Source organism: Typha angustifolia, chromosome 9, assembly GCF_048772165.1.
Source record: "Typha angustifolia cultivar Huaian chromosome 9, ASM4877216v1, whole genome shotgun sequence".
In the NCBI taxonomy this organism is placed as follows: Eukaryota; Viridiplantae; Streptophyta; class Magnoliopsida; order Poales; family Typhaceae; genus Typha; species Typha angustifolia.
The window spans coordinates 12,328,430-12,356,293 of record NC_133247.1 but is presented as its reverse complement, the minus strand read 5'-3'; the positions used below and the strand labels follow the sequence as shown (position 1 = coordinate 12,356,293).

At 37.1% G+C, this 27,864-nt stretch overlaps 2 protein-coding genes across 5 annotated transcripts; one reads left to right on the top strand and one right to left on the bottom strand.

Moving 5' to 3' along the window:
- Positions 1–603: 603 nt before the first annotated feature.
- LOC140766509 (26S proteasome non-ATPase regulatory subunit 1 homolog A-like) lies at positions 604–8,980 on the top strand. 2 transcript variants are annotated; one of them, XM_073105894.1, is made up of 14 exons: positions 606–872; positions 1,121–1,184; positions 1,270–1,375; positions 1,464–1,575; positions 1,659–1,827; positions 4,385–4,519; positions 4,597–4,952; positions 5,042–5,177; positions 5,268–5,516; positions 5,607–5,827; positions 6,072–6,330; positions 6,956–7,188; positions 7,263–7,779; positions 8,247–8,980. In XM_073105894.1, exons 1-14 carry the CDS (start codon positions 733–735, stop codon positions 8,580–8,582), a joined length of 3,033 nt encoding a protein of 1,010 aa, XP_072961995.1. In that variant the 5' UTR covers positions 606–732; the 3' UTR covers positions 8,583–8,980. The 2 variants fall into 2 exon arrangements, with proteins under 2 accessions (XP_072961994.1, XP_072961995.1); XM_073105893.1 differs by having other exon boundaries at positions 604–872; positions 5,268–5,827.
- A 74-nt stretch (positions 8,981–9,054) lies between these two features.
- LOC140766510 (L-arabinokinase-like) lies at positions 9,055–27,471 on the bottom strand. 3 transcript variants are annotated; one of them, XM_073105895.1, is made up of 29 exons: positions 27,103–27,471; positions 26,653–26,760; positions 26,489–26,557; positions 26,174–26,257; positions 25,921–25,997; positions 25,024–25,090; positions 23,733–23,790; positions 23,571–23,638; positions 23,427–23,489; positions 21,685–21,738; positions 21,497–21,599; positions 21,302–21,411; positions 21,086–21,205; positions 20,578–20,634; positions 19,539–19,708; positions 19,272–19,440; positions 18,306–18,389; positions 15,723–15,848; positions 14,641–14,771; positions 14,486–14,567; positions 13,261–13,348; positions 12,046–12,089; positions 11,876–11,971; positions 11,704–11,780; positions 10,776–10,970; positions 10,446–10,611; positions 10,156–10,227; positions 9,689–9,892; positions 9,055–9,482 (listed from the first exon to the last, which is right to left on the bottom strand). In XM_073105895.1, exons 1-29 carry the CDS (start codon positions 27,172–27,174, stop codon positions 9,336–9,338), a joined length of 2,961 nt encoding a protein of 986 aa, XP_072961996.1. In that variant the 5' UTR covers positions 27,175–27,471; the 3' UTR covers positions 9,055–9,335. The 3 variants fall into 3 exon arrangements, with proteins under 3 accessions (XP_072961996.1, XP_072961997.1, XP_072961998.1); XM_073105896.1 differs by having other exon boundaries at positions 19,272–19,368; XM_073105897.1 differs by lacking the exons at positions 26,653–26,760; positions 27,103–27,471 and having other exon boundaries at positions 25,941–25,997; positions 26,489–26,544.
- Between the last annotated feature and the right edge of the window lie 393 nt (positions 27,472–27,864).

Here is a 27,864-nt window from a genome sequence, read left to right as displayed (position 1 = left end):
TGTATGTAATATCGCCCTGGCTGGTATGAGCTTCTTATTTCATGAGTCCACTACTCTAGTAGTGGATTCCATTTTGAAAAATAAGGTATCATGAAGAATAACTAAATAAAACTAGTGATGAGAGGGAGAAGTAGGTTATAAGATTATTTATTTTGACCTATATTTCATGCCGTCCATTTAAATTTTTTTTTTTAACTATTAAAATCGAAAAAATGGAAAATGTGTAAACTTATCTATTATATATATATATATATATATATATATATCGAAGCCTCCTAGACTAATTATAAACTAGATAAATGTATTTATATATTATATATAGATTGAAACAACTGAATGTTCTTCAGTCTTACAAACCAAAAAGAGTCCAAAAGGTATGCAATATTAACAGTCTAGCTCGTAGCATTATGAGTTAATACACGTGTCTCTTTTGGCAGCGCCAAAACTCAGTATGTATAGCTCTAGCTACTTAAAATGATGCTATACTTCAGCACGTGCAAGGACACGTGAGAAAGAGGTGGGGGGAGCTGTATCGACCGGAAGACCAAGAAGTAAACCAAATCGGTCCGGTTCGGTACGATATCTCTCATTTCGCGATTAAGATCACCACCCCCTCCCCACCTTCTTCTCTTTCTTAGGTTTGCTCGTCCTCCAAGTAAAGGTCTCTTCTCTCTCTCTCTCTCTCTCTCTCTCTCTTGGAAACCCTAGGACCGGAAGGAGAAGTAGGAGGAGATGGCGGTCGTAAGCTCCGCAAGCGGCCTCTTGGCGATGCTGCAAGAGCCGCACCCAGCGCTCAAACTCCACGCCCTCGTCAAGCTCAACTCACTCGTCCACCTCTTCTGGCCCGAAATCTCCACTAGCGTACCAACCATGTGAGTCCGTTTAACCCTAACCCTAGACCTAATCTTGATTGCTTGATCCGGATCTGTCTTGCCAAAACCCTAGGTAGCTTTGTGATTTGGGTGTCGTACTGCGGAATTTGATCTTTGTGGCTTCTTGATTTGGTCGGCCTTTCTCGGAATTAGCGAAAGAATGGATCTTTATGTGGATTTTTGTTGGTTTTCTTTCAAGAACTTGGTTAAAATTCATTCTCTAACGATTTGGGCTCGTGTGGATGCAGTGAGAGTTTGTATGAAGACGAGGAGTTCGATCAGAGGCATCTTGCTGCTTTGGTTGTGTCTAAGGTAGTAATCTTTTTTATCCTCTTTCTAATGCGTGTCCTTCGTCAAGATTTGGTTTGTTGAATCTTGATAGAGTTTTTCTGGATAGGTCTTTTACTACCTCGGAGAACTTAATGATTCCTTATCCTATGCGCTTGGTGCTGGACCTCTGTTTGATGTATCTGAGGATTCTGACTACGCTCACACACTTCTGGGTAGAGATCCCAACTGAAATTGCTATTAATAATGAGTTCCTGTTTTCCGGTGGTTTGTGGCTCTGATGCAATTTCCTTCTTTCTTCAGCGAAGGCACTCGATGAGTATGCTAGTCTCAAGTCAAAGCCTTTAAAATCCAGTGATGAAGAAGAGAAGGTGGACCCTAGATTGGAAGCAATTGTTGAAAGGATGCTGGACAAGTAGGTCACTGTTCTCTGTTTCTTGTAGTTGGTTAGTTGCTTTTGTTGTATGAAGTCTTATGGTCTGCTTATTGTTGGTGCAGGTGTATTTTGGATGGGAAGTATCAACAAGCGATGGGAATGGCTGTCGAATGTAGGAGACTGGATAAGCTAGAGGAAGCTATTACTCGTAGTGATAATCTTCCTGGAGCTCTTTCATATTGCATCAATCTCTCCCATTCATTTGTTAATCATAGAGAATATCGCTGTGAGGTGAGCACATAGTGGTACTAGAACTTCCTCATGCATAGGTGATAATATTAGCAAAAGCCACATTTTAGTCACTGGGTTTTCTTTTTAGAGTTCGTATATCAAATGATTTTCAAGCTATATTTTGATCTATTGTTAGCATGTTATGCTCATAGCATTGATATGCTGGCTTTTGCACATAATTTATGGATGTACCTTTCCATCTCTCACTCATAAGTTGAATGTCAATATCAGTCGTTAACTCCTACGGTAGATAACATCTGACTTCAAAGAGTATGTTGATGTTAGTAAGTTGTAAAAAGAATTTTCTTGTTACTGGCATGACCCTTGTCAGTAATTTATGTGCATGTAGAATGTGCCATGCCAAGAATTGGCATGGCTGACCCTATCAACAACAAAATGGTTGTGGAGAAAGCGAGGGGGAAGAGGGGAGAAAGAGGCAGGCCTAAGAAAGATTATTGTCAGTCCTATCTTTATTCTATTTATGTAGTTATATGTTAAACTGTTAACTGGCAAAGCTCATTTAACTACACTGAATATTGAGAACATTTCATAATTGTTTTAGTAATTTGGATTATGGGATGCATTGTGGTGCTTATTGAAATAGTGAATACAATGTACTTATATATTTTTGGGAAATTACAAATAACACTGACTATATTATAAATATTAATCTCTCTTTTCATATAAAGCCCTCTCATTTTATTATTTATAAGCAAAACCTCCTATTTGCCATAAATTACTGAGCAACACCCTGAGTTAAGTTTATCTTAACAAGCATCTAATAGAATGCAATATAAAGCAGAATATTTTGTCTGTTTCAAATGATGTTTTTATATTCTCTATTACCTTATCTCACTCCTCTAACATGACCTTTGAGATTACAACACTAGTTTTGGATCCATTGATCTTATGGAATTTGGTGTTTGGATGCTAGTTTTGATTTCCCCCCTTGATTGATATTTGTACTATTTTTTATTTTACTGAAATAATTCTAAAACTTGCTACTAAGAAAGGGAGCTGCTGTGTATTGGATTAGTTACTTTACCTGCCTTCCATATTGCTAGAGAAGGATGCTCGAAATGTTATAACCAAAGAGGTTCAGTTGGAAGACATTGACATATTTGAATATTTATTCTCTAAGCATTATTTATATATTTTATATCTCGTATCCATATCTAAATCTTACATTCTAAATTATGAAGTTCAATACATTTTAACGATCATGCTGGATCAACACTTGATTAGATGGGTTGAAATTGACATGGCATCACCACATAGTTTTAATTAATCAATAAATCTCCCCTTTATTTGTATTTGTGCTGGTTTTGATTTACTCAAATAATTCTAAACCTTGCTACTTAGAAGGGAAGCTACTATATAATGGCCTAGTCACTTTATGTGCCTTCTGCATCGCCATGGAAGGATGCTCGAAATATTCCACTGTTTTCAAAGGCGGCCGCCATGGATGCCTTGGCAGGGTGGCGAGCCAACTGCCCTGCCATGCACTTAGGCAGCCTGCTAATGGCAGGTAGGCCGCCATTCCTCCTCCTTGTTGTCCTTGTCTTCTTCTCTCTCTTTCTGCCCTGGGAACCTATTTCTCCTTTTCTCTCTCTACTTTGGGAACTCACCTCTTCTCTTTTCAAAACATTGTGGGTTTCCAATGCAGAGAGGAGTCTCCTTTTGCTTTGGGAATCCATTTCTCATGTTCTCTCTGCTTTGAAAACCCACAACTTTTCTTTTCAAAGCATTGCGGGTTCCCAATTTAGAGAGGAGGAATGGTGAGAAAAATTGTCATGTTTCATATATATATATATATATGTATAACATATTATTAATTTGTGATTTTTAGTTGTTATGGCTGTAAATTATCATTAAAAGATTTATATGCTATATCAATATGTAGTTAAATAATTAATTTTATATATAAAAAAAATGCTAAACTGTCTTGACGCCCATCTTCTGCCTAGGCACTAGGCGGTGGGGTGACCGCCCGCCACTCGTGGTCATCTTTCAATACATTGAAATATTCCAAAGAGATTCATTTGGAAGACATTGACATATTTGATTATCTATTTTCGAAGCATTTTTATATCTTGTATCCATATCCTAGAAATATCATTTTTAAATATCACATTCTGAATTGTGAAGTTCGATACCTTTTTTGCTTATCAATATTTGTCACTTCTAATGTATTCAGAATATCAGACATTTATCAAAGACAAGGTACACTGTGGATATACTTATGTGGTTTGAGATTATATGTGCTTTGATCACGCTAGTTTTGATTAAATATGCCCGTGAAATATGCTTGTTATATGAAGTGGTTTTCCTTTGAACTAACCTATGTTATATATCTTATTAGTACCCTTCATTATGTAGTAAGTGTTTTACTGTTAGCGATGTATATTATGGAATCCCTACTTGATTGATAAACATGATTTCAACAATTGTATTGTGCTTTGATCTATTAAACTCCTATTCTTTTAGCTGCCTTCCTTCTTTCTGGTGATGCAAAAATGGGTAGATGAATAGTCCAGTTCTGCTTTTGTGGTTACAGGTTCTTCGTCTTCTTGTCAAGATATTTCAAAGATTGCCCTTTCCTGATTACTTGAGCATATGTCAATGTCTCATGCTTCTAAATGAACCTGAATCTGTTGCAAGCATTTTGGAGAAGCTGCTCTCTGGGAGCACGGTACTTAATTTGTCTTTTGGTGTTCCATACTCTAGATTATAAAACTAATTTCATTGTGGTTTTCCGTATTTTTTCAGGATGATGCTCTCCTGGCATTTCAGATTGCTTTTGATCTCGTAGAAAATGAAAATCAGGCCTTTCTCCTCAATGTGCGGAATCATCTCCCAAATCCTAGTCCCCAAGCTCCTACTCAGGCAAACCCTGAACCAGCATCTACTTTGCCTAGTTCGGAAAATGGTAGTGCAGGTGCTGACAACTCAGTTGCAGCTGAGGATGCTCATATGACAGAGAGTTCTCAAACTGCGAATGGGAATGCTCATAACCTAGATCCTAATGAAGTTGCCTATGCTGAAAAGCTTGCAAAAATTAAAGGAATACTCTCAGGAGAGACTTCTATTCAGCTGACTTTACAATTTCTTTATAGCCATAATAGGTGAATTACATACTGTCTTCCATTGGCATGATTTCTTAACATCTGGAAGTAATAACTACCATGTACTGATATTGCAATGAACTTAACAGGTCGGATCTTTTGATTCTGAAAACTATAAAGCAGTCTGTGGAAATGAGAAACAGTGTCTGCCACAGTGCAACTATATGTGCCAATGCAGTAATGCATGCTGGAACAACTGTGGATACCTTTCTCAGGGAAAACCTGGTATTATTATATACTAATTCCTTTCCGTGTGCTTGTCGTTGATACGGTACTTGTAGTTTTTTATTTAACTACTTCATTGTTACTCATCAGGAATGGTTGAGTAGAGCAACAAACTGGGCTAAATTCAGTGCGACTGCTGGGTTAGGTGTCATTCACAGAGGCCACCTTCAGCAAGGCAGGTCTCTAATGGCACCATACCTACCTCAGAGTGGTGCTGTGGGTGGTGGGAGTCCATACTCAGAAGGTGGTGCTCTTTATGCACTAGGATTGATTCATGCCAACCATGGTGAGGGCATCAAACAATTCCTGCGCGAAAGCCTTCGTAACACTACTGCTGAGGTGCTCCTTGTCACTCTCCATCTTAATTTCAAACCTTCTCAATACCAGCACTCTGAAGCTCATTCTGGTATTTCAAATTTTGCTATGCAGGTCATCCAACATGGAGCATGCCTGGGCCTAGGACTTGCAGCTCTAGGAACAGCAGATGAGGAGATATACGAGGATGTTAAAAATGTTCTTTACACTGACAGTGCTGTGGCTGGTGAGGCAGCTGGTATCAGCATGGGCTTACTTATGGTTGGGACTTCTAGTGAGAAGGCAAGTGAGATGCTTGCCTATGCTCATGATACGCAGCATGAAAAGATCATTAGGTAATTGAACATTGTATATACATCGTCCTATTAAAATTGTAATCGAATATTGGGTACTGGACATCTTCCCAACTGTCTATGCTGCAAAAGTTCATTTTTGATTCTTAGTTATCGCCTATTATAAGAGGAAAATGGTGTCTGAGCAATGTACACTGACATTTTTGTGGCTAATGCAGTTTATTGTATAAGCATGGTATCTGATAAACATCCTCAGTGCTTATCTGGATTTTTTACCTTTCTCCAGGGGCTTATCGTTGGGAATTGCATTGACTGTTTATGGAAGAGAAGAAGAGGCTGATACTTTGATTGAACAGATGACTAGAGATCAAGATCCTATACTTCGTTATGGTGGTATGTATGCATTAGCCTTAGCCTACAGAGGAACAGCAAATAATAAAGCCATCCACCAGTTGCTGCATTTTGCTGTATCTGATGTCAGTGATGATGTACGAAGGACTGCTGTTCTGGCTCTTGGTTTTGTCTTGTACTCGGAACCTGAGCAGGTCAGTTGTGCTGATATTATATTTGAGTTGTGACTAGTACCTAAGTTGTTTAGAGTGATACAGTTGAAGCCTTGTTTTATAAAATTAAATATTATTTTCTTAAGCTCTAACACCAGCCAATTTATGCTTTTAGTGCTACTGTTTTAATAAGCATCTCTAAGATTTGAACATTTGACAAACCAAAGATTTTTGAATTTCAGATTTTTCTTTTAGATGTTTGCAGGGGATGTATCCTAAGTTTAAACACTAGTCAGATTATGTTTCTGATACATGCTACTATTGTTTTAAAAATTATAAGAATGTGATCCTCAGATTTGATAGTTGTATGTGTGAGAAGAGATGGTCGAATTGCAGGTTTCCGTTTATGCATTTTCTTCATTTGTTTGAATAAATATATTCTGCATAGTATCCTTCAAATGAGATAATTAGATTTCTTATAGTCATTTAGCCATTTCCTATTTAATCTGTACGTATGTAATTAAGATTTTTTGTCCCTAAACAACAAGTGCAAATTAGAAGTAAACGATTCAGTAGCAGAAACTTATCTTTCTACCGTCCTGTCATAACTGGTGAACTGTTAATGATTTTTCTTTCTGTTTTAGTCTTACGTTTTCACAACTTGCAGACTCCAAGAATTGTTTCCCTTCTCTCTGAGTCATACAATCCGCATGTTCGATATGGTGCTGCTCTTGCAGTTGGCATCTCCTGTGCGGGTACTGGGTTGAGTGATGCCATATCTTTGCTGGAGCCTCTTACCTCAGATGTTGTTGACTTTGTCCGTCAGGGAGCCCTTATAGCAATGGCTATGGTTATGATGCAGACTAATGAATCCTATGACTCGCGTGTGGGAACTTTCAGGTATGCTTTGTTGAATTGTGATATGCATCTATGCAATCTCATATCTAATTTATGTGCTTTTGAAATTTATTTAGGAGACAATTGGAGAAAATAATTCTGGATAAGCATGAAGATACAATGAGTAAGATGGGTGCTATATTGGCTTCTGGAATCCTTGATGCTGGTGGAAGAAATGTAACAATCAAGCTACTCTCAAAAACAAAGCATGATAAACTTACTGCTGTTGTTGGGCTTGCAGTTTTCAGCCAGTTCTGGTACTGGTATCCACTTCTATACTTCATCAGCCTCTCCTTTTCTCCTACCGCTTTCATTGGACTAAATAATGACTTGAAAGTGCCAAGATTTGAGTTCCTATCACATGCCAAGCCATCCCTATTTGAGTATCCTCGTCCAACGACACCCCCAACTACTACTTCAGCTGTCAAGCTTCCAACTGCTGTTCTATCAATGACTGCAAAATCAAAATCCAGAGCAAAAAAAGATGCTGAACATAAAGCTTCTTTAGAAAAGTCATCTAGTGAAGAAGCTTCAAGTGGTTCAAGCTCAGGAAAGGGTCCTAAATCTTCTGAAAAAGATTCTGACGCAATGCAGGTTAGTTGCGTTTTTCCTGCATTCTTGCTTACTATGGCATAACTTCCTTTTGACAGGATGTCTTATATGAGTAGTTTTAAAAGCAGTAATACTCATGCATATCATATTTTGGGATCATGTTGAAAATTCTGAAAGTTGGTTTTGTGTAAGTCCTGAGAATGGTGATATCTTGTCTGATCCTTTTCCAACACTATCTGACAACCTGAATCATCTGTAAAGTTGGCGCACATATAAAAAGCTGCATGTGCACCTTTCTGTGGGGTATGTTGATAGATCATCTGATGGTATATTTCCTGCATGCAAGGTTTTCAATTCTCATGTATCCTCTATCCTTTTAGCTGTGCATACAGGAACCTAATTGCAAGTTTTTAGTCTGATATAAAGCTTATCCATGGAATGCTGGAATTAGTGACCCTCTGCCTAAGTTGTGAAGTGTCTTACTAAATATACCATTTTCTCCTTTTCAGGTGGACGGTGCTTCTGATAAAAAGGCAGAACCTGAACCATCTTTTGAAATTTTAACAAATCCAGCAAGGGTTGTTCCTGCCCAAGAGAAGTTCATAAAATTTTTGGAAGGAAGCCGGTATGCTCCTGTGAAGCTAGCACCATCTGGTTTTGTCCTCCTGAAAGATCTACAGCCAGCCGAAGCCGAGGTACTTGCTCTGACAGACACACCTTCGACATTGGCTGCAAACACCGGCAATACTGGAACAACCACCGCAAGCCAGCAGGGATCAGGTTCTTCAGCAATGGCAGTAGATGAGGAGCCTCAGCCCCCACAACCTTTCGAGTATTCCTCGTAAAATTCTGTGGTCTTCCACATGACGAAAGGAGGTCAGCGGAGGGATCCTCGCAGGGTGGAGAGCACAACCTCTCCTTTTTCTTTTTCCTTTTTTGTGGTCATTTCATATTTTTTTAAGTAACAGTTAGTGTGAAATTTGTTGGTACGGGAAACAATGTACAATCAATCGAGGGAGAAAGCTGGCACATTGAAATCGATTGATGAAGGTTGGGACTTGGTAGATGCAGTAATGACAGACGTCCCCTTCCCACTTAGCTTGCCACAAGATCTGATCTCCTTTGCGGAACCCTGCAGACATGATTTCTTAATGCTCTTTTTTCGGTCTTATAATAGATCTCATTGTGAACAAGATTTGTTGCTTTTATCTAATGCGAAGTCTTACTACTATCGATTGTAATCTGATGACCGGTTGTCAGAAAATTTTCAGTGGGAGTATTAGATCAAGCAGCTAGTTGTCCTAGAAGCGAATTCACTTCGAGGTAAGGATTTACACTTCTCAAACTCTAAAAAAAAAGGGTCGAATCAACAATTACAAGGGCAGTGATAAGAACATTTTACGTTCTCAGCATCTACCAGTTTAAATTCATTCCTCTCCTCTCAATTTAATGGCCGATATCAATTGGAAAGGAAGCATTGTTAGAATATCGATAGACTTCATCTTGGTTATTGAACAAAATATTATTCTACGCCATGATGAGCATACTTGATAATTGAATGGAAAGTGCTGATAGGAACCGACGCTTTTCAGTCTTTGTCAAGACACAGCCATATGACGATGTACATGCATAGAAGGAGATGACCTAAGCCGCAATTTTAGGTATCCAAAATAACCAGCACCTGGAGAGGATCCCTCGAAGATATAAGGCAAATAACCCGTAGCAGCTTTGTATCTCTCTTGAATCTGACAATTCAAACCAGAACATTAGACTGGTTGAATCAAACAATAAATTGGGGCAAGGAATAGGGAAGCACGAGTCATAAGCGTTCAACATTATGGAGGTGCAGCATAATGGGTGTTGAGAAAAATATATGCTAAACTGATGCTTCTTTTGGCGGTTTGCCAGTTCTGGAAACCATTGAGTAATATAGGGAAGCAAGTAAACTAACCTCAAGAATTTCCTCACTACTTTTAACACAGTTCCTTCCAATAACACAAACAGAACCGCCCGAACCACCGCCTGTAATCTTCGCACCAGATAGTGTCCCCTTTCCCTGTTGGGATGATCTACGATGCTGCACTTCTCGCACTAATTCGACAAGCCTGTCTGTCCCATCTGAGCCAAGACCACATTCATTGTAGCTGTAATGGCACTGCAGCAGATGCAAACAATAAGAAAGAACTCTTTCAACCAAAAGAGTTCAGCAAGTTGATGAGATCAATCCAAACTAGAATATTAAATTAACAAATCTGATGGCATAATAATTTATGCCCAGCTCACACAATCATCTCATCACTTCTCAATCACAGAAGTTTCAGATCTGAATGAAATAATGGAAGTATATCTTATGCAGTCTTATTTAAATGTCATAACCTACAGTGAACTATGCTGGTTCAGCATCATTAAGATTTATACCTGATACATAAGTTCCCCAAGAGTATGAAGTTGTTCATCTGTTGATCCTGCTGTCAGCAGTGCTTTGAAGGCCTATATAGATCAAACAACCATAAGAAATCTACTCAAGTTATCTCAACATGAAGATCTTGATGCATAATAATTTGCAAACTAGCTGTGTGTCAGACTGACACTCAATATGAGAACTAGTGGATCATATCATGTGGATAATAGATAAAGGTTTGCTAACAAAAGAGCATCTTTATACCTTGATGTTACTTACAGTGAAAGTAAATTACTTAATGACCAACCTCGACACGAAAATTTTCATAGATGGGATGTCTTGTGGGTGCTCTGACCCCATATATATGCTGGGGATTGATCGTAGTTACTGTGTCATCATGATCAACATACTTCTCTAAGAACGTCTTACCAAGTATGCTTTCTGGAAGCTTCTTTGCGTAAACAGCTTCGTATCTGCAATGGAAGAAAAGTTTACAGGTTAGAATGAGTTGAATGGCTTCCCAGCAAAGATATGCAGATTTTCCATGTAAGAAGGAAAACAGTGTCAGCAGCTATTCAAAAATGTGAAAGGTAAAACTTCTCAAACCACAAGTATAAGAATTCTGTAGAGATGTTACCTATATGTTGAGAGGTTGCATAAATAGTCTAAAGAAGCTTCGCTTTTAAGTAGCCCAACACTCCGCTCTTCACACTTGTCAGAATTTACCACACCATCGAGTGACTGGGACAACAAAGCAGATGCAGCAAACTTTATCATCTTACGCCCCATGAATGTACCTACTCTCACAGATCCATAATCCGCCCCACCAACACTGAAGGATAAGAGTTTATTAGTATTTTTATAGTTAAGTTTTTCAAAGTTTAGATGCTGCATTTTTGTTCTTATTTTATCTTTGTTAGTTCCCATGCACATGGGTTGTAATAGGTTAACGTAGGGATTTTAGTAGATTTCCTCATTTACATATGCAGCATATATTCAGGTAGCTAAACCTATCAACTTACAGATCAGGCAAGTCAAAGTATTTTAAAAAAATGGTAATTGTAGTGGAAAGGAATTTGTATTCAATTTGTTTTTGATGGCGTCAGAAGATGCTCGCTCCTCTTTCTGATGTTTTATGCAACACAATGACATGACAAAATCACTTTCTAGGAGGATGTGAATAAGATCTCATCACCGGAATAACTGTTTCATAATGTTAGTCCAATCAGGTGGTGAATTTTGGTCAACTTCTCTGTATACTGCTTTTTTTAAATCAAACTTCACCAACCTTGGACTTCTAATTTAGCCATCTCTTGTTAATTGCAGACTTCAGACATCATGTAGTTAAATCTTACTAAGGAACACTGCATTGCTAACCATGGATGCTAAAGAGGTTAGCTGGACAATACAGATTATCATGATTATCATGTATAAGTGTACCAAAGTAGGCTCTGAACTGTTAAGTCCTCAAGTTATTGACTATGAACATCTGACTTTTGAATTTATATATATAGAAAAAGAATCATTCATCTAGCCCATTCATCACAAGTGAAGGAGATATAAACCTGTGCCTTATGCCAGAATCAAAACCCCAAAAACGTAAGTGGGTTGGGATGGTAACTAGTTCCTTTATCTCTGCAGGCTGCACAAAAGAAGAATCTAAATATTGGTACATAATTATAAGCACATGCAAAACATCCAGAAGCAGCACTTTCGATAAAGCATAGCAATGCATACCTGGCAAACCATTGCAAGAAGCTTGTTAGCTTCGCCACAAGCAGAAGTCATTTGGTCCATCACTCCACAAGGAGCTCCAACAATATAATTCTCAACCTGCAATATTTAGTGATGAAGTTAACTTTTAATCTCAGAATTTACATTTCAAGAAGTAACAAATTTAATCGTGCCTTCTGACAGAGAAGTGCAATATCTCTTGAAGCAATATCCAGTCCTGCAGTAAAAAGATAGCGATAAAATAATATGTAAATAGATTGATATAGGGAAGATATTAAGGCACATGCAGTCATGCAGACAGGTTTTAGTTGCTGCAGTGACAGGTTTAAGCGATAACAAATTCCAAACCAAATGCCAGAACCGTACTTAAAAAAGTATAAGAAGTTCCAGAATTATATGATTATTGCAAAAGATTTAATGAACCAGCTGATTATAAACCTCACTATCTTACTAAGAAGAGGAAAAGGCTAGATTCTGCCTTTTAAGCAAAGATCAACCATGTTACTCAACTAATTTAAAATCTAAAAGGCCTTCTAAAATATAATGCTTCACCATAAACTTGCAGATATATGGCAATTGTTCATCAACATCTTTCTGTCTCCATATACTTTTTTCCTGTCAGTTCAATGAAGATACTTTAGCTTTGCTCGAAACTGCTGGAGTCAAAATGAAATAAAGATCTCCTTTAAAAACATTTTCAAAAACTAACGAACTAAAATAGAAGTTTTACAAGGGTTTATGTTCTAAAAAGTGCTTCTCTTTTTGTGGAATTGGTTAGATGGACTGGCTTGTTCACCGGATGATGTTTTAAGAAAGGAAAGTTAGGTTCAGACACAACCATTATATAGAATCTATTAAGTTATGAATCAGATCTTTAGAATCTTAGCTTGCCTTAACTGTTAACATGATTGTGCTTGTTTGGTTACAGGACCAATAAATATGCATATAGCATGACTAGAGAACACCAGAAAGAAAATGCAGCAGGACATACAAAACAAGGAATTGGAGAAAAGGACATTCCACATTATTCACACAAAGTTGAAATTGAGATATTTCACACATAAGTTGAAATTGAGATAATTCAGACACGAAGAAATAATCACTAGATTATCTCGCAGGTGTTACCTTGTTACTATTTCAGGAAATTACAAGTAGCAAGTTAGCACTCTCATTTTCTTTTTTTCTGGATGAAATTAGCAACTCTCAGTTGATTCATTGTGAGACTAGCAAGAAGATAAAATTATCTTAATTTGGCATTGACATCTCAGTAGCAGATAAGTCTGATCAACTCAAATGTTGCTCTCCAAGGCTCTGTATGCATCTATGGTACTTTAATGAGAGTTTCCAGAAGAAAAGAAATAATTGCTTTTGAGAAATAAGAGGTTAACCATGAGCAGCAGCTATTGCAAACATCGTAGCAACCTCCACTGCTGCAGAAGAAGACACTCCTTTACCCTCTGGAACAGCAGAAGAAACCTGAAGCTCATATTGGTAAGAAGAACAAGAGGATTGAGCATTAGCTATATTAACAAAAGCACTCGAATGACTTTTATGTGAAAAGATCCAACAGCTATTTGGAAAATCATTACATAGTATTCATAATTCCATAGACACAGAATAACTATTAACTTGTAATTCCACATTCAGTCATAAATAGTTGTATAAAACTCAATATTACTACTTAGGCAACTTGCAAGCAAACTCCATATTTGTTTGAAATTTTGAATCAACTGTATTTCAGAACAAATGAGAAGCAATTGTATCTCTTTTTTCTGCAGTGTAGCAGTATATTTACTTGAAAGATCAAGGAAACACTCCTAGGATCAACTAAATATGTAAAAATAGTTATGCCATTTATTAAGTGACATCTAAGATTCTAAAAAACAAGGAAAGAATCTCCAATAGCCTTGTCCAGTGGAGTTCGAGTGTTTATGCTTTACTTCCTGTTATTGGGTTACATCTTACTAGAAGGTCCTCTACTACAGAAAGTATCTTTCAATTTAAAATCATGAATGCTGACAAGATGTATTCACCAAAATATGTGAATGCTTGTGTCGAATAGTTCAGGATAACTAATAGAATATAACTATAAATGAGAAGCTACCAGAGATGTACCTCAATGTTGCTTTTAAATTATATGGCATGAGGTTTCTTGATTTATCTTAAGCAGAATGACTTTGTATCTTCATATGGTAACATCTTTTTAATTTATCCCACATGATTTCCATGTCTTAATGTTCTACTTAAGCTAAGTCTGTGGAACTAATCCATTACTCAGGACAGGCTATATGCCAACCTATGTCAGTTGGCATGCCTGGCAAGGCAATACATGTAAAAGTAGCTAGTCATGCATGTCAAATATTTGCATTTCATATTAAATTGTAGCATACTTCTTATAACCAATGTGGAGGAGTTGAACTCACATGCTATTATCATACAATTAGGTGTTCTATATCAGACTGTCTCTGACACTTGAGGATTATTATCTGTTAACCCTCCTTAAGGACACTAACTACAAGTGTAACTTGACAAAGGATGTAAAATAAGATTATAGTTTTATAATCTAGTTTCTCAATATAAGAACAGATATATCAGCAAGAAATGATGTCATACAAGTATGCTGATACTGTCAGTAAAGCGCACGCCAAGCTCAGACATCAGGACAATGATTGCACCTGCAACATATGCTGCCCACCTGTATTGAACACATTTTAGTGGATATATGAATTGTAAAGATGAGATGCATCAATAAAGGAAGTGATACTGACTTCTGGGATGGGTCCTGTGCAAAGTATTTATATGCCTTCTCATATGATATTGGTTGGTCACCATCCATCAAATCTGACAAGTCCATGTCAAAAGTTGGTGCACGATTACTCAAGTCAGAACCTAATGACACCTGAAAATGATATAATTTAGCAGCAAAAAGAGTGTCAGGCACATGACACGACGAAACTTGTCCCTACATGGATAGGGCTCACAAAAATTAATAATTAGATGGGTTTGAAGTAAAATAGGGGTCTAGTGTGTGTGTGTGTGCAGGTGCACATGCGTACACATATATGTTTCCGAGGATGAAGACTTTGGGATGATAGTTGTAGAAGAAGAGAAAAATCACAGTTTTAACCAAATAAGAATCTACTTCAAAATTATTACGAGATAGTAACTAAACTACACATCAATTAAATGACATCCAAAAAGATCATGCATTAGATAGGAACATAGAATGTGTACATGATTAATCAAGGCCACTTTATACTAAGACTTCGAAGATAACCCGATTTCACAGTCAACTTGACAGAACTGGATATATGTAGAAAATAAATTAGGGATGGTTATACTCTGACATAATTACTGGGAATTCTTTCTAGTTCTAAAAAAAAAAAGGAAGAGCAAATGCATGTATTTACAGTGTCAATTCTGTAGAAGGCATGCCTTGACCTTTAGCTTCATATGACATATTTGAAATATTAATGGCCTATTAAAAATCTTGCTTGTGGTGACAGTACATATATTTTAGGAAGCTGGTTCTATACCAGCTTCAAAATATTAGGTCTCTTTTCTACAATTTCACTATTATTTGGTATGTATCACTGTCTCTGTTACGTAACTATGGACCTCTTTGAAAGCATAAATCCAGAAAACCATTAGAGTAACTTCAGATATTGATTACAAGTTCAAGCCATGGAGAGGGCCTGATCAGAATCTAATATTCTTATAAATGCGTTTAGTCCCTACTATTTGGGATTGGTTCTGCATAACTGCAAAGGTGAACTTCTAACACATGAGAAGATTAAAAAAGAAAAAATGATAAGGTGATGAAATATGAAAGGTAGATGCAGGAACATACAATTTGAAGAACAGGAAGACATCCCCATCCTTTTGCTGTCTGCCGTGCAAGGGCAGGCTTCCAGAGCTTTTGCTTACTAGGATGATTCCTCTGCACAGCGACATGACAAGCCTCCCTAATAGGCATCTGTTTACAAACATAAGTTTTAAAACCAGAACAAATAATATACAGATTATGAGGAACATTACCAACTATAAAGTTAAAATTTCAATAGCAACTGACAAATTTGGAGTGCTCAATAACTCTTTGCACACTATATTTTATTTTTGTATTAGCAATTCATGTACAAAAATCCTATTTGGGTGTACTTAGCAAATTTTGTATGAGCATGACTATAAAAGGCTTGAAACTATGTTTAATACACTTGTAATAAGGCTGCTACATCTCCAGAGAGCAAGTGTCATGCAGACATTCAAACAATTCCACGACGGGCGTCAACAGAGAGCAAGTGTCATGCATACGTTCAAACACTGCCAGAACGCAAGTCAACAAAGAGCAAGCATTTTACAAACGTTTGAAGGGTTCTAGAATGCAGGTCAACACAGAGAAAATGTTATACAAATGTTTGAACGCTTTTGGGACGGACCAACATGATAGCATCAAGCATTCAAACACAAGATCAGGATTAGGCATTCGAATGCCCGAGCCAAGATGTGCCTTTTCCAGATCCAATTCTGAAACATTCTTAGGTCTTAAGTCTTAACCTATGTAAGGAAAAAGAAATCCTAGAAGGTGGGAAAGCACTAGGAGATTATATTTGGAGCCCATTAGATAGATGAGTTTCAATGGAGATCTTTGATCGCGGTTGTTACATTCTTCCTTAAAGCGAGTTATTGTCCGGAGAGTCACTAAAACAAGACTCTGATCTTCAGAATTATTGAGATCGGTTAATCAACCACAGAAAGCAATTTATCGCGGATTCCAATGAGCAAGAGAAGTTCAGATAAAATTGTCAGATTCAACAGGTGGTCTATAAGTGGTTCTTATATTTGCTATATTATAGTAGTTGAATTGATCATAAGAAGATGATCTGTAATTTTTAGATGTGGGTTTTACAGGGGGTTTTCTGCGTAAAAATAGTCTGTTTGCACAGCTTTTAATTTTGCTTATTTTCATATTTTTGAGTATCCGTTGTAGGTCGTTATCTCCTAAATTAAGGCATGGTATAAATTTTCACTATAACTAGAGCTAACATAGGCAGCAAGATGATTATCATATTCCCTTTGAGTATTTTACTTTTCAGTAGCTTGTTATTCCTACATCTGGATTTGTTAAACTTCCTAGGATACAATGTGAATGGCAAGTGAATACAAAGATTTGTTCTAATTAACATGGAAAAGGTGGAAAACTTGCAAAAAGGAAAAAGAAGTGAGCTCTAACAAAAGCAGGAAAATTTTGGAATATAATATCTCTACAGAGAGCATATGTTGAAGAGCAAGAAACAAGATGGTCCCCAATTCAAGTGCATCAGTGCATTGTGTGACTGTTGACATTATTATGAGCATAACTTTGGCAAACATAACCCTCAATTTTGTTGCACTGCCTACTTAAACAACTACAAGTCTATTACAATAGCATTCTAGGCAAATTGCACACAATCAGTATTTCATGAGGGAACAAACTCACAAAGTATATAGAGAGTCAATGTGATTTTCTCCTGTGATTTTTCATGTGTATACTCATTTACTTACCACTTCATGGATGCATGCTAGGTGTAAAAACACTTTAACTTCTTGTCTAACTCAGATCTTTAGTCCACCTTTCAATTTGAGGACTATATGAAAGATTGAGATATTTATAGCCATGTTCTGCACAAAGAGTGTAGACTTTTATTAATCCCACTTACTCTTCATGAGGGCTTTTGAATAATCCACATAAGATTAGGTTAAAAAACAATGGGTTTGCTCATAGATGCTACATATTCAATTGAGAGAAACCTGTTATCTTGTAAAGGAACCTCTTTGCTCCTTGAACTAGCACTGCAGTTTTCAGCTCAATTTAATTTTAACTCTAGCAGCTTATGTTTTGCATAAAACATGTCAAATGGCCACTGTGCTACACTAGTTCAGACATTGTAAAATAGGAAGACATTCCTGCTTAGTCAAGTTAAACTGTGCACTTAAAGGGACAAAAGGAGAAAGGAAAAGAAAACCATGTATGGCATTGAATCAATTTTTTTTATCAAATCTCTCTGTGGTTTAGGTATATTATCACAGGTCACCTTCACCATGCAAATACTTATTCCTTATTAGCAATTACAAATGCTATCATATAAGTGTCACATAGTTCTTTAAAAACAAAGCTGACCCAAATAGTCGGGACCCAAGGGTAAAGGTTTGGCTCTCATAGTCATTTAATAATGAGAATTTGCTGATTTAACATTTCAGTTTCTCAGCTAGAGATGTACTATTCTCCTTTATACTGCCACTGAGAGCTTGCAGATTGACAAGAATATATCTACTGCTCCTTTTTAAAGAAAAATATTCTTTTAGGGCAATCTGTGGTCTTACAGCAAGGTTAACGCAAAATAACAGATAAAAGCCTAGATGACCAAGGGCACAAAGAAAAAGAAGTTATGCTAACCTGCAAAACTAAGCTTCCTGAGTAGTCTGCAATCCCTCCCATTACATCCAATCTTCCAGGTGCTCTTGCCACATAAAACTCCTCCTGCAAGGAAACTGATGAAGCGCCTTCTTGCATACTATTGGCATCTCCTCATAGCTCTATTATATCATAATGTAAGCTACATGCTACTACATCAAAGCAGAACAAAATATTGACTAGCATAAAGAGAACACTTGAGAAATTAGTTAAACTGACAGGTTAAATCATACCTAACATTGGAGAGGGGAATGAAACTAAACAAGGGCACATAACTGACTCAGAAAGAGGCAAAACATGACTTCAATCAAATATAAGTAGAACTCTTCCTTCTAGCTGTCATATATTTGAGAAGTATCACCATTGAAGTGAGATGGACCAATTACATTTGAAGAAAACTTATAAAAGAAGAGCTAAAAGGAGAGATTCATTGTTTCAACTATGATGACCAATGATGACCATGCCGACCAGCACGAGACGTGCCAGTCAGCACTTACAATGTCGGCGGTGTATCAACACATGGCACAAGGGGTGTCATGAGTCACTCCTCCTGACAGCTTCACTGTTCACCATCGACCTCACAATAGACCTCACCGTCGCCAGAGGTTGAGGTGCCGCTAGCACCTGCCTCAACGTCGGGTAGCGGCAAGCGGTGAAGGGTGAAGGTGATTAGTATCCTTATCTTTTTCTCTCCCTTTCTTGAAGCACAGTCTGCACGTGCAGTGCCGACCGGTCAGTGGTCAGCATGGGCCGGGCCACATCCTTGCAACTATCCTTATAAAACGTTGGGAGTGTCAATAACAAGTTCACTATTTAGTAAATGCAAGCAAAATCGTGATGATAATCATCTAATTTGCAAGAAGGAAAAAAGAAAAGACAAAGGGCAATACGGATCAAGAGATCTTTAGTAAACATGCCAAAAATTGCAGAGAGGGATTAGTTGAAGACCTCCCAGTTGAACATAGCAGCTGCAGCAACTTTGTCCCTCAAGAAGTGCTTCTCGATATTCTTTCCTGGCTCAGCTTCACTGACTAGACTTGATAAGCTATTTAGAAAGGCTACTGTGTCAGACAAACCTTGTAAATCACCATAAAGAATCTCAAAGTTCTCAGTGTACCTAGCATAGGATATATGTGAAATAATATCATTTCTAAGTTGAAGAGATACTCCATTTCATGGCTACATGAACAAGTGACATAACAATTAGCAACTCACGACTCTACTGAAGCCCAAGTCCCATTTTCTTCAGTATTTGAGGATGCAACGTGAAGGCATGCTTCATTCTCAGCAAGCAAATACCATTCTGGAATATTGATTTTCGTACATGGAGCTCGTTGTAGCTGATATCCAAGAACTATGGCATCACGCAACCGCCTTACTCCACTCTATGTCAAAAAGGATGTGAGAGAAATCAATGGAGTAATCCAGAAGCCTAATCCACCATGAATAAACTGAGAAAGAAATTATATCTCCAGTTACGGAAAAAGGACACATCATACTATATAATAATAAAGGAATCCAAGAAATGAAAGACAAAATTCATGTCATAACAGTAATATTAATGATCGCACCATGTAAACATTGTCTGAAGTAATAAATGAATTTGCAGTTTAAATTATATTCCATTTGGACATGGTAAGCAGCCAAGGATTATAACTGTTAAAATATAAAGGATTAAAACTACCGTTCTCTACCAACTTAAACTTTTAGAGAAGATGGCGAGTTAAGTATCAAAGCAGCAAATCTTGACTTCCAAGTTCAAATCCTACATGGTCTATTTGCTATTAAGATTTAAAAATATAAAAGCTCAACCTATTCAATCTAAAATTCATGCCCAGAGCATATTAAAAATGTCCCGAGCCTAGAAGTAAAGGGCATTTAGAATATAAAAAATTAATACCACCATTGCCTACCACCTTAAGCTTTTAAAGTAACTAATGAGTTAATTACAAGCATTATGGAACAAGAACAGTTGCCAGCAATATAGCAGAAATTTGAGCCTACAACTGGAAGTTGGGAAAACAAGGCCCAATTTACAATAATAAGGGCATGCAATGTACCAAAATAAAAGGAATAAATAAATAAATAAATAAAGTCATTAATAAAACTCAACAAGCATATGACCTGACCCGAACAATTACATTAAACTCCTATACTAAGGGTACCTTCTAACTATCATACTAACATATAATATAAAATGAAATTATTAGCTTCACAATTTTGAGCTTAACTTAGATAAGTAGATCAGACATACCTTAGCTGATGCATGACGTTTTCCATTTGCAATATCTTGTAAAATGTCAGAAACAACCTGAAAAGGCAGTAAATAAGTACACAGTATTAGTGGGAAGTAGTGACCAAAGATACAACAGGTATCAGTTGCTGCTTGTCCACAAGCCCGTACACCTGTCAATCTGAATAAAAATTAACAGCGTCATATTTATCCCATAAACTCTATCATTTAGCTGTTATGGAGCACTACTGATGCTATCAATTTTGAGTTCTGTAGATGCATATATAAGAAATCTTCTAAATGAGACAGTTTTCTCCTTTTGCAGATTACTTCAATATATTTTAACAACTTCGGATGCCTCATCATCGAGATTGCTCCAACAGAGAACAGCTTCAGCCTTGTTGCTAAGCTTCTTGTCAGGTATATACAAAAAATAAATAGATTATAAATATGCATATACATATACATATTATATACACACACACATAAACAAATACACATATACATATATATAAGAACAGGGGAATACTTCGCCACCATTAATGCCACCATCATAGCAGGGGGTAAGAGTAAGTGCACGTGCAAGATAAGGCATCCACTGCCCACTAAGCAAATCTCTTCTGATCATCTCAACACCACCCTTGTAGTACTGCATAGGATAACAAACAAACATATACACATTGCATGGAGTAGATATATCATCTTCCCTAGAAATGAAGCGAAGCAGAAAGGGCAATATGTTTACCTCAAGCATATGTCTTAGAAAAGGCTCTTCATTGAAATAATCTCGCCGAACAAAGACAAAGGGCAACTTGAAAGCTAGAGCTTCACTGAGTGTCCCATACCCAATTTTTCCTAAAGGATAAATGAAGCAGCATAAAGATTAAAAACAGGAATACAGAAGGAGCTTGTACTTCAAGTCTAGAATTCATTCTATTACCAAGCATACAGTCAGATGCTGCTATCAAGTCAGGAGTGTATACATCTTTTGCAAGCCTTATGAAGTTAGGAGGAAGCTCTTGGTCTTCAGGTGCTCCACATACCTTAATTAATGAGAATAAGAAGGATGTGAAAGCTTGCAGAAATTCAGAGATAGGATTTCGTTAAATATCTAGAAGGGAACCATACCAGACATAACCAACCAGCAGGCAACCACTCCTGTTTCAGTTTCCAACTTGCTGGCTGCAAAAGAGAAATATAAAATTATGTGGCAAATCATTACCAATTAACCCATGTACAACACATATTTTATAGTTCGGAAACTATATCCACAAGCAGAAAAGTAAACAATTAAAAGAAAGTGGTATTGGAACTTACTACTTAGAGCTACTTTCTAAATTCTATCTAATAAATAAACTATGCTTCAACATGCAAAAGGATACAGAGATTTATCGGAAAGAAAACTAAATGAGGCAGCACCAAATGAGAATTTCCTTTCCCAATGAAGCCTCACTCATGTTAGGAGAAGTGCAAGCAAGCTACTACTACAAGCAATGAACTAGGAAATTTGAAGGTCACTAGGTCAGTTTAGACTTAAAGTGAGATGTTCAAATACCGAAATCATCTTTGCAGTGTTGATTTAGATATTAATATAATTGATGACATCTCCCCACTTCTGCTACCACATAAAGAAGCATTTCAGTGTGTTTCAAACTATAAAATGCATATAGGAATCTCTTGGTGCACGAGGTTCCATCATTGCAGATTCTAGGGAGGAAAAGATGTACACAACCTTATCTCCATTTTCTATAGGCAATGACCAACTTGGGTGCAAGAAGTAAAGTTTACCACAGCACAAGTCACTCTCTACTCCCTAGGCTATGAAATGTATTGTCTCATGAAATCAGAGCTTCACCATTTGCTTTGGGTCAATAATATCAAATGCTCTATTAAGCCTCTTGAAGCTCCAATAGATGCAAGAAGAATGATGCAATGGATATGTACGTTTGATTCCTTTCCCACTCTTCTGCTCCCTTTAAGTAATAAGGATCCCTCTTCAAAGCCTTTTTCTCACTATTTTTCTCTTCTCCAGTTGATCCATGACCTATTACTCTTACCTATAACAGCAAATATCAACAACAGATATTCAATCTTTTTATCTTTTGTCAGACAGAAGGTGAAACTAGACATTTTCTTCAGGGTTCTATTCTTTTCCTCCTTTTGTCGGAATCCAATTATAGAGAGAGATAGAGGGGAAGGAAATATATGCTTTTAACAAGTTAACAATAGACAGATATCATGTGAAACCATCAGATCATATGCATTTGACAACTTCATATTAAGTATTTTAGCATTATATTCAAAGGTTTCTACTCAAGGTAACAATAAAATATAGAATAGATAGCCTAGGAATTGAATAGAAATGCAATGAAATAGAATATCTGTTCCTGAGATCAAAAAAAGAATGGGTTGTAAGCAATGATGGTCGTGCCACAGGCACGAACCCTGTTGCGCCATCTGTTGGCCATGCAGCGACAGTTGCCGACCGTGCCGTAAGAGAGGAAGAGGAAAAGGTAAGGAACTACTCACCTTCACCCTTCACCGCTCGCCGCCGCCCGAGCTTGCACTTGCCATTGGCAACGGCAAGTTCAACGATGAGGTAAATGGCGAGCAGCAAAGCTACTAGGAGAGGTGCCATGTGACACCCCTAGTGCCACGTGCTGGTACACTGCTGGCACGGCCATCCATGGTTGTAAGACCATCTACTATAATTAATTTCATTTCAAGAGGTTAAGATGCTTCTATCCTTAATCTTCTCATGATTTTCTAAAGAATACGACACTTAGTTAAATCCCATTAAATTGAGAAAATAAAGGATATTGTTATTAAACTATCTTGTTTGCAATAGACATATCTTTTATATATCATACCTGTCCGCCAAAATTGAAAATGACTAACTTCACATCATCTCCAATCCCAAGTTCCTTCCTCACCTGAACAAACAAGACGATCACTTTTTTATACACTAAATGATCTTTTTATTCAAAATCTTCCCAGCTACAACAGCAACCAACCTCTGGTCGAGATCTACGCAACCTCCTGACTACTAGAGGCACGTCAACAACATCCTGGAAGGCAGGCACTTCAGAATGAACATTTAGACCAATTACTTTCTGTATACAAGGATAGTGGAAGATAATTTACCAATCACATTAAAAGCGTGTTTTTAAACTCACTGGGGCAATAACCAGGAAGCCGGAGAACTAGCTCACAATGAGAATAATCTTCAGCTATCTGCATGAGGAGTAAACTAGAAAGATTATGTACAGATTCATTTTACAATAAGGAAAATGACAAAATAAACAGAGCCTCTATTCACACAATGGTGCTCTCTAGTTTCTTTATCATAACTGGAACCTTATTATTTATTTCATATATGAATTGCTCTGCTGACAAAAATAAGCTGATTGCTTAATTGAAGACTACAGATAATGATTTACCACATGAAGTATCTTAACTATAATTTGTATAAAATTTGGAGAATCATTTGATAAATTGCAATAAATATGGTCTTATGGAAGTTGTATGCTAGACGAGCATAAAAAAGCGTCCAATTGCATGATGCTCCCGCCTATAGGAAGTTGGTGATGGAAGTTGCATGCAACCTAACCCATATTCTTGAAGAGGTTTTTTCCAAAGCTTGCACCCATGACCTCTTGGATGCGATGGGCAAGCATTATCTCGCACCAGTGATGCCCTCAATTATCATCATAGACAAGAAGGATGAATCATTACCTTCCATTATCAAAATTAAAAAAGGCAGTAGAGATTATAATAATAACATATTAATTGCAGTTTGCCATTGAAGTTTGAAAGTCGCAAACCAAAATAGATATCACAACCCTCCCTTGTTCTTAAAGCAACCTCAATTGTTGCCTGTTTTTAATCCTCTAGCAGCAATGGTTATAGTTTACTAAGGTTTTTACTAAAGATGAAAGGAATAAAAATAGTACATATTACAAACAAAAGAATTGTATAATTTATGTATTAAATAGTATAATATGTCAAATATCTAAATATCATCTAAATTGAGAAATCTTCCAGAGATTTCTGTATATTGTTGTCCTTTACAGAAACTTTTAGGGTACAATATTTAAGTATTCAAAAGTAAGGAAAATTGTTGGACAATTGGTGAGGAAGAATGATACCATGAGCATGGCTACAAGTATTGTACAATGATATGTAGTACCTTCTCAATTTACAAGCTCACAAATATATTTGATCATGTCAAGAAGCTTGGAAGTTGGTGTTGAACCAGAAAGCAAGAGGTGCATATTAATCTAGATATCTTGGATAGATATCTATTTTCAAATGGGTTATTCTATCCCTGTTCAGTTTTACTTTTCTCTTTTGTTTTTTCTGAATGGAAGTAGCCAAACCTTGGAGAATCAAATGGAAAGGAATAAGGGTAAGAAGCTCAATTTATGAAATACTGTAAGATGAAGGTATAAAAAGACAATGAATTACCTGCCAAACCGTAGACCGATGATGATATCCAGCTTCTATCACATACTCTGCATATATGAAATCCCAACTGCAGAATCAAGTAATGAGAAGTTAACATCATAACATCTGCTTAACCTAATTACAAGCAAAAAGGTACGATCCACTTTGCAAATTGGTTCCAAAATTGACACCTAAATCTAAGATTCACTAAATCATGTTATCCACTTCTAATAGAGGAACCAAGTATGAAAAGCACTTAAACCAGTAACCATACTGTGCCCTATATATACATATACGTAATGTATTTTGTATATTCATAGAAATTTATAAAAACAATGAAATGTTCATCTTTAAAACAGCTGAAGGCTGTTATGCATCAAGAAAATCTGCATTTGTTAGTTGAACTAAAAATATTTCTGAAACTTTAGAATGATTAAACAACATGAACATGGATGATCCTCATAATTTAGGATATATTTATCTTCCAAATTACTAAAGCTGAAAGACGAGGGCAAAGTCATTAATTTAAACATGAGAGAATAAATCATCAGTAGAGAACCAAAGGAAGAAGCTCCTTGATCAGATTTTAATTTGGATTTCTCATGAAGTTACATGATTTGTTCAGCATCCATTGAACTTGAACTCAAGGATCCTGGTGCTTTAGCATCCAGGTGGTTCCTTTAGTTGTCTAATCTAAGTCATTGAACTCAAGGATCCAAAGAAGAACAAATGGGGTGCATTAGATATGAAATTGGCATTGATTATCATCTAGCTATATCCATGAAATTGAGAACACTACTGAAGCTTTCAGCACTAAAAGGAATGCTTAACACCTAATAGGTCGTATACTCGTATCACGTTGATCGATGTAATTCTAAAGAGTGAAATTTGAAGGTATGACAGGTAATTCCATATCACCTAAAGTTTGTGACACATACAGAGCGGATCCCAGCATCTGCTGCTGCTCGACATGCTATAGGAACAACATCAGACACCTGTCTCCATAGAAAGGCATAACATCTAGTTAGTGCAAAACATTCTTCCTTATGGAGAATGGGAAGAGGCATTGGAATAAGAAATCTTATATTGCAGATTCATCAGCAGTAAATGGAGGCCAGAAGTATGATGAGTTTCCTGTATCACATAAAATGGTACAAAGTAATGCAAGTACCACAAGATCGGCCTTAATCGATTTCAGCCACTCTACTTCAGTTTCCAAAATGGAAGCGCGAGGTACCACAGCTGTCTGAGCGTACTGTTTTACAAGAAAAAGGATCAACTATTATATGTTGCCAATTAAATGGTGCAAAAAATGATATAGAGGGAAACCACCCAGTAGATTGGAAAAACTGGAAGCTTAACGGCTGTGAAATAAATAAAAGGAAGACACCACACAATATTTCCTTTTATAAAAAATGTGAATATCACCGCACCATAAGAATTGCCCACTAGAAAAAGTGAACAAGAATAGGAATGGATATGTCACCTTCTCCAAAGAAGCAAGGCGATCAACCGTTAAGGCATCAGCTTGCACAGCCCCACAGTCCAACAGAACCTGTCACAATTCATCAAAGGAGCCATATATAGGAAGTGAACAGAAATCGGTAACTAAGCATCCAAGAACGCAAAAACCCTCTCTCAAGAACCGACCTTCCTAAGATGGAGATTATGAGAATTTATCTCACTTGTGTACACGTAATCCGGAGCACCCGTGACAATATGAACTCTATGACCTGCCACAATCAGATGATGCACGACCTGAAATTAGGAGAAAACCCGATTATTCTTGGCAAAGAGATCAAAAATCACAAAAAGATTCAAATAAACAAAGAAACAAGAAACGAGAACTATAGCACATTCCAATTCCTCGATAATGTTTTCCCCTCAAATGTTCCGATCAAGACCAAGAAACAAGAACCAAAAGGTGCAAAGATTCAAATAAACAAAGAAACAAGAAACAAGAATATAGCACATTCCAATTCCTCGATAATGTTTTCCCTTCAAATATTCCGATCAAGACCAAGAAACAAGAACCAAAAGGTGCAAAGAAAGAAAGAATCTGTACAAGAAGAGGGTCGAAGTTGGAGGGATCTTGGATACCTCGGCGACGCGGGTGGCGTGGCCGAACCCGTGTCCGGTGACGTAGTAGGCGAAGGTGAGACTACCGCTCATCCTTCTCCCTCCGATTTCCGAGCCTTCTCGAGGCAATAATGGGGGTTTAATTGCTTAATTGCTGACAGAAATCAAGATCCAAGAAGCGGAGATCGTAAAACCCTAGTCGGGTAGGAGGAGGAGGAGATTGGAGATTGGAGATTGAGGGAGGGGGGAAGAGCGAGGTGGCTCCGAGATATTCGAACTCCTGATGAGCGGGGAGGAGCGAAAGCCGAATTGGGGGGAGTTATCCGACATCCACCGCCGTGGCCACACGAATCACGAGGCACACCGGAAATTCCAGCTGTGCTGGGGGTGTTTTTGGGTAGTTAATGACAAGATGATTTGGATATGATTATTTATATTAGTAAGTGTATCCAACATCAAGCCCATGCATGCATGATTGATACATATGTATTAAATATTATTTAAATATTATATATTTTTACATTATTGCTGCTAATTTTTTATAAAAAAATATCAAAATAAAATATTATGATAACTACCAAAATTATTAAACTCTTTAAAAAGTATCATTCCATTAGTTAAATCTAACTAATCACTGTTAAAACTAAACTTGGAGCAATATAAAACCATTTTGCCCTTGTATAGATTATTTTAAGTACTTTTTTAAGAACTATCAAATGTCACCCCATATCATAGAACAAGAAAGAAAATTCTTTCTTTTTTGTAAGACAAAATTGGTGATAA